At 39.4% G+C, this 7,488-nt stretch overlaps 1 protein-coding gene across 1 annotated transcript; it reads left to right on the plus strand.

The window, feature by feature from the left end:
• Positions 1-3,825: 3,825 nt before the first annotated feature.
• Positions 3,826-4,767, plus strand: LOC308643515 (olfactory receptor 2A14-like; the record flags this gene model as incomplete). The annotated part of the gene is made up of 1 exon (XM_081283340.1): positions 3,826-4,767. One exon carries the CDS (start codon positions 3,826-3,828, stop codon positions 4,765-4,767), a length of 942 nt encoding a protein of 313 aa, XP_081139466.1.
• Between the last annotated feature and the right edge of the window lie 2,721 nt (positions 4,768-7,488).

Here is a 7,488-nt window from a genome sequence, read left to right on the forward strand (position 1 = left end):
CACATGAAACTCTATAATTCCACATTGCATTATTGTGAACTTTGATGGGTCAAACAATTCTAGCCATTTGGCAAAAGGAGTCTAATGACAGCATCCAAGTGCCTGCTACCCCATGTCCCTGGTCAGGGTACCACAGGAGCCCAGAGCACAGCTGCAGGTGAGAACCACCTGTTGCACACCCCGGATTTTATCTCAGACCACACAGGCATTCCTCCATCTTCTGCAGGTCTCCTAGGTCTGACCAAAAGACTCTCTTTGGAAAGAAATTTTTTCTTCCGAGCTTCCTTGTGTCTTTGTTTTTTAACTTGAAATGAATTGAAAGTGCATTCCAGGTAAGAGGAGGGAAAGACATTGACATGCACTTCCCTGCCTGACAGATGGCCATGCCTTCCCTCAGAGGTTTCCAACCCGGTGCAAGGTCTGCTTCCACTGCCACTCAGTAGATGATCTGGAGCCTTCCTCCATCAGACATCCCAGAATAAAGGCATGTGTCTGTATAAAGAAACACGATGTTGGGGTTTTCACGTGCATTTGGTTGTAAAGGGATGGATCTTTTCTCACAGTACAGTGACTTATTTCTCCATCGGAAGCTCCAAGAAAATCTGCCCAGATCACAGACTCCTGTTAAAACTCAGTGAGGACATTAACAGGAATAAATGGGTAATTTTAATTGTATATTATTACATTGTGGATTTTCTCAAATGGAAATATTTCCCCCTTGATACTGCATAGTTTATTTAAAAACAAGGGGACCAGCAATGTGTGCAAAGAAACTGCATAATGTTTCTTTGTAGGAAATCAGCAGAAACAGTTCCCCGTTTAGTTTAACAAAGTTTCCTTAAACATATGTAAATAGACAAACAATAGCATGTGTGCAAATGTTTATATTTTAAAATATAAAACAGATCATATTTAACATGCATATATTGATTCCATGTGGAAAACTAAACATCAAATTATCCCTTCTAAAGCTGCTTTGTATTCTGTCTTATAAAGAAGCCAAATATGTTTAATGTATCACTGACTTTTATGTAAATTACAATATATATATATATGGTTAAAATGTGTATGTGCAACTTCATTTTTTTTTTTTTGGTGTGGGGGTGGGTACCTGGTGCCTGAACCACAGTGAGCAACTGTGGGTTCACGCCTACTGGATTTCTTTCTCTTCCCAGAACTCGATGAGTGCTTCCTGCCCAGAGACTTTGCCTTCCCTACTCCTCCACTGATCCTGTGCAGGGAACGGTCCTCCTGTGGCTCTGATCAGACTAGACCAGGTCTTGGAAGAGACCTTTCCTAACTACCTCTTTTAAAGAAGCTCCTTAAACCAGGTAACTTCTATCATTTCATCCTGTTTACTTCCTTTATAGTTTTGTTCACAGTCAATAATTTCTTATTTATTTGTTTACTTGTTTATTCCTGGTCATTTAGGAATGGTAATGAACTATGCCCTCTCTCTGCTTCAACTCCAGAAAACAGATCGAGAAATAGACACAGGAATTAGGCAGAAATAAAAAAATATGTGCTTTGCTAGAAAGGCTTATTGTTTATATCTTCAAAAAAGTTTCTCTCCAAATTAAAATTGTGACCACCAGGCCACCCTCAGCACCCAAATGAGACAGAACGTACCCCCTTAAGCTTTATGCAAATTGATGGAAATGTGTGGCAAAAAAGAGAATAAAGAGGGCATGCTCAGTTTCTCTTCCTGTTTTGCAAATTATAAATGTGGGGCTAGACAGGGCTAGGTGTATTCCAGAGTGATTCCATCCAGGGCTTTAGATGCTTCCTCCCCTAAATGGAACTGAGGTAGCTTCCCTCTGCAGTTCAGAATGAAGCCCCTACCCACAGCTCTTCCTCCATGCACAGAAAAGAGGGGGTGAGCCCTGCCCTCCAGGGCATGTGTTAAGGACTTCGTGAAACATGAACTATGTGAAACTCTTCATGCATCAGAGATTATAACTAGAAATACTTTGTACTGATTATCATGTGAACAAGAGGCTTGAATAGTCCTCACACTATCAATGGTATTTACATTTCATAAAATTTATGTTACATTATATAGCAATAATAACATTAATTATTATATTAAAACTGGTTATAGGTATCAAACTCTGAAGTATCTGAAATTTTATTTCAAAATAAATCCTAAAGAACTAATCATGAATATGCATAAAACTAGGGTTTGAAAGAATATTTATTTCAATGAAACCGAACAAGAAAAAAAATACATCAAAAATTTCTGATAAAATAGTACATTGTGAATATAAAATATTGTTTTTATATAATATTATACACAATTAATATTTATTTCCATGTATATTTTGTTCATCACCTGTACTATATATGAATTTGATACATGAAACTATTATGTAGAAGAGGCAGTTCAAAAATGTCTATATAATGCAATTATAATACCATTGTTTATATATATATATATATATATATATATATATATATGTATATATACACACACACACACACACATATATATACACACACACACATATATACACATTTATATATGTATATATATATATATATATTTGAGGTTCTGTTTTTACTAAGGAGTAAACATTGAAATCTTTTTTAAAATTATTCTGTTGGTTATGATTTAAAAATGAAAATCGGGGGACTGAGGTTGTGGCTCAGTGGTAGAGCACTTGGCTAGCATGTGTGAGACACTGGGTTTGATCCTCAGCACCACACATAAATAAATAAAATAAAGGTCCATTGACAACTAAAAAAATATTTTTTTTAAAAAGTGAAAATTCAGCATGAGCTTTTAAACTGTGATTTAAGCTTAGGGACAGCCCTGGTCACATGGTTTTGCTATGTGGTATTGCCTCCCTCCCTATCAGGTCCCTTGCCTCCTATGAGGTCTGTTCATATGCAGGGCCTCCCAGGGGAGCACTCTCTACAAAGAATCAGCCCCCCAGTTCCAGCTGTTTTCATCTCTGTGACCTGCTTCAGATCATTCCTATTGCCATAGGTAGGCTGCCAGACTGGTACAGGTGACAAGGAAGAAGGTGATCAGGGAATCTGATGGCAATCTGAGCTGCCAAGGCTGTGACAGTATCTTAGAGACAAAAAAAAAAAAATCTGTCACACTAGAAAATATAACTAGTTCTGAGATTTGTCACTCCATTAAGTGATGAAAAGGAAAAGTGAAAAGAACCAAACACATTACAGTTACAGTTCATGTCTCACTGCTAACATTGGAGTCTGTAAAAGAAGAGAGAAGTGTCATTGCATTCAACAATATTTAAAATAGTTATGTGCATCCATTGCATGTAGTCCAAGAATCCTTTCACTTATGCCTACATTTCAGTGCCAAGTGCAGATGAAGGAGTAGATAAAACTCTCAAGAAACACAACGGCCACTAGAGATATAAAACACTGACTAGAGATGCTCCCAGTACTCCCAGGGAGTTCTGTAGGCTATTGGAAAGGAGGGTCCTAGTAGTTTTGAAGAAGCTACAGAAATGGGAAGTTAGTTAGTGGGGTTTTCAAATCTGTAAGAAGTGAGTAGGAAGCAGATGAGAAGGTGAGTGGGTGTATGGGCAAGGGATGAGTGATCAGAGGGCTTAGTCACTAAAAGCAAGCCCAGGAAGGAAAACTGATTCCTTCTGCAGAGTTTTGTGGGGATGGTTTCTCTTCAAATGACATTAACAATCAAGACATATCTGAGAATTAAAGTGAGCAAAGCCATCCTAAGTGATCCATGTCCAAACGCTCCCTCTGTGACATCCACTAACTACCTTGCATCTTTGCTCCACAGCTCTGACCAACCTGACCTGGTCCAGGTCTCCTCTCTACTGGAAGAGCATGGGAGGGAACCAGACATGGATCACACAAGTCACTCTGCTGGGATTCCAGGTAGATCCGGCACTGCAGTGTTTCCTCTGTGGACTTTTCTCTGTCTTCTACACCTTCACCCTGCTGGGGAATGGGATCATCCTTGGGATTATCTGTCTGGACCCCAGGCTGCACACACCCATGTACTTCTTCCTTTCTCATCTGGCTGTACTTGACATGTCCTATGCTTCCAACAATGTCCCCAAGATGCTGGCAAACCTCGTGAACCAAAGAAGAACCATCTCCTTTGTTCCATGTCTCATGCAGACATTCCTGTACTTGGCTTTTGCTGTTACAGAGTGCCTGATTTTGGTGGTGATGTCCTATGATCGGTATGTGGCCATCTGTCACCCTCTACATTATGCTGTCATCATGAGCTGGAGAGTGTGCAACATCCTCGCTGCTGCTTCCTGGGCATGTGGCTCCCTCCTGGCCCTGGTCCATCTAGTCCTCATCTTGAGGCTGCCCTTCTGTGGGCCTCACGAGGTCAACCACTTCTTCTGTGAGATCCTGTCTGTCCTCAAGCTGGCCTGTGCCGACACCAGGCTCAACCAACTCTGCATCTTTGCAGCCTGCGTGTTCGTCCTGGTGGGGCCCCTGTGCTGGGTGCTGGTGTCCTACACGCGCATCCTGCTGGCCATCCTGAGGATCCAGTCAGGGGAGGGCCGCAGAAAGGCCTTCTCCACCTGCTCCTCCCACCTCTGTGTGGTGGGGCTCTTCTTTGGCAGCGCCATCGTCATGTACATGGCCCCCCAGTCCCGCCACCCTGAGGAGCAGCAGAAGATCCTCTCCCTGTTCTACAGCCTTTTCAACCCCATGCTGAACCCCCTGATCTACAGCCTGAGGAACGTAGAGGTCAAGGGTGCCCTGTGGAGGGCGCTGAGGAAGGAGACTTTGCTTCCTATGAAGTAATGGGAGTTGGCAACTTCTTTGCACTTTGAATACGTGCTACCTTAAATGCAATGTTGTGGACTTATAAACGTATAAATTTATAAACGTATAAGATTGATAAGGATGATGTAGTATAGAAGATCTTTGAAAAACAAATAGATGGATGGATGCCTTAATGAATTTCAGTGTAAACTGATCTGTAGAAAAGAAATTAAAACAACAGATATGAAGTTTGAAAAGTTGACTAATATTAGTTCTTCAAAATTAATCATGGCTTGTCCAGGTCACCATAAAAAGCAAACAGAAACTGTAGTTACAGACCTTATAAAATTTTCTTTCCAGCAAAATATAGACAATACATTTAAATTTCTTTCTAAACAATGATATTAGATATACATTGCCAAGTTTTTTAGAATGGTGAAAGAACTTAAACAGACTTATTATAATACAAGCATTTAATAAACCCATCAAGTGCTGTTCACCATCTAATGACTAATAAGAAAATTTAAATTAAACACCATGAGTTACTACTTAATATCCAGTAGAATGGCTGAAATTATAATGGATTATTCATCATTGGATGATTGGAAATCTAGTGCCAACTATTGAAAGATAGTTAATTCTAGCAAAGTCTTCACTCAGTGGGTTCATGAGAGCACATTATATAACCTCTACATCAACCATTAGTGACTTCTTCCTGCAGAGTGACACAGAAAAATGCTTAAGACATTGAGGACCATTTTCTCTGCCACAGTTCAACTGGAGCAAAAGTAGGCTGAAAAGATATGCAAATGAATGTGGCTATGTTTTAATAGATTCTTCTTTGCAAACACAAGGAACAGATCAAATGTAACTGAGGCCTGAAACTTTGTCAGTCCTTCCTCTAGATTATGAGATGGACTAGTTCCATCTGATTCAAAGTTAGAGGCTCTCATTGGAGTTGGTGGGTGGGGTGGGCACAGGGAATGTGCAATTAAATGTGGTTAAAAACAAGACCCAGTGGTCACTTTGAAGCCACTCTAGAGCAAGGCTTTTACTTCCAATAACGTCTAAAACATACCATGACTTGAAGGTCTACAAATATCCATGGTTGCTCTACCACATTCATATAATGATATTAACCACCCTATAAAAATAAGCACAGAGCTATCTTGTACATATTAGGGATTTTTTAAGTGAATTTATCAAGGTCTTAGTTTTTTTAAAAAAAAATTTAAACTATTTTATTGGAAGCTCTTTAAACCATTATGTTGAAGTAGTTTTCATTTTAATTACATATTCAGAAAGACATTGCTCATCTCAGCCTACATTACACTGGTAATCATTTTGTCTGTGTAAAATCGAATAACAACCAAAGAGATTATTTAAAGATTAATTAAGTTTATTTGGGGATAAAATATATTGCAAAGGGAATATGTGTTTCATTATAAACTGTGAGACTAATAGAGTATGAGGCAAAGGGGAATTTTAAAGATAAAATGGGGATTATATGAGATATTTCAAAGTAATAGTCATTGGCCACAGAATAAATAACCAGAGTGGTTATTGGAAGAGAAATAAGCAACAGGATACCATATGATCTCACTGTATGTGGAATCTACAACAGACAAATTCTGAGAAGCAGAGAGAGAAGAACGGGTAATTGCCAAGCACTAGAGAGCAAATAGGAGAGGTTACAGGTTGCAAAGTTTCATTGATACAAATTATATATGTACTAGAGATCAGTTATACAGCAGAGTGCTTGCAGTTACCAATACTGGACTGTGTATTTTGAAATATGAGGCAGTGGATTATAAGTTAACTGTTCTAATGATGGGAAATAATAATAATTATAAGCAATGGGTGCAGAGGGAACTTGGGGAGATCGTGACTGTGACTGTGGCCTTGGAGGTCGTGATGGTGTCACCAGTGTGCGCTCATCCCAAATCCATACAATTATATATGTTCATTATGCAAAGCTCTTTACATGCCAATCACACCTCAGTAAAATACCCTAAAAGAATAAATTCAAACCACAAATACATTTTTTAAAAACGTAAATACAATGTTCTCTGTCTGTTCCTCCTTGGAAAATAATTGAAAAGCATTAAGGAAGACACCAGTGGTCAGCACTAAGTCTTTCACTCCTGAGCCAAGTTCAACGTTGTTCTGTGTCCCACGAATAAGCTCTCTCCTGGGGCGGCACTTGCTGGAGAAGGCTGATGACATAAGAAAGAGAAGCACCAGAGCCTTGAAGCCCCTTCATCCACAGCACATCAGTGGCAGTAAGGACACTCAGAAATGTCTTAAGAACTTCCCCAGGAAGTGTCCTATTAACATCCAACAGTGAATCTTGCCATCAAGATTGTTATCATGCTGGAGACACCCACCTGGGTTGGAAGAGCTGAAGAGGGCTTCAAGAGAGCTGTGAGAGACAGGGATGACTGCAAGTGTTTAAAGCAAAGTTAGAATTAACTTGACACAGTGGGCAAGAATGGGGAGTTATGGGGTACTCCTTGAATCCAAGCAGGGTGTGTGTTGGAGAATGAGGAGGGAAGTAGAGAGGCTCTATTGGCCTCACAGATGATTTAAAATCAGAAATAACCTTATTTCTTCCTCTTAAATATTTTTTCAGTGCTTTACAATAGATTTATTTTTTAAGTGCTCCTTCAACCAAAGTTTAAGGACCAGATTAAGAAGAAGCTCTTCAGGGGTAAAAACTGGAAGGATTTTACTATCATCAAACATCACTTTGTTCATATG

Source organism: Spermophilus citellus (assembly GCF_964194105.1).
Source record: "Spermophilus citellus genome assembly, chromosome: 3".
NCBI lineage: Eukaryota > Metazoa > Chordata > Mammalia > Rodentia > Sciuridae > Spermophilus > Spermophilus citellus.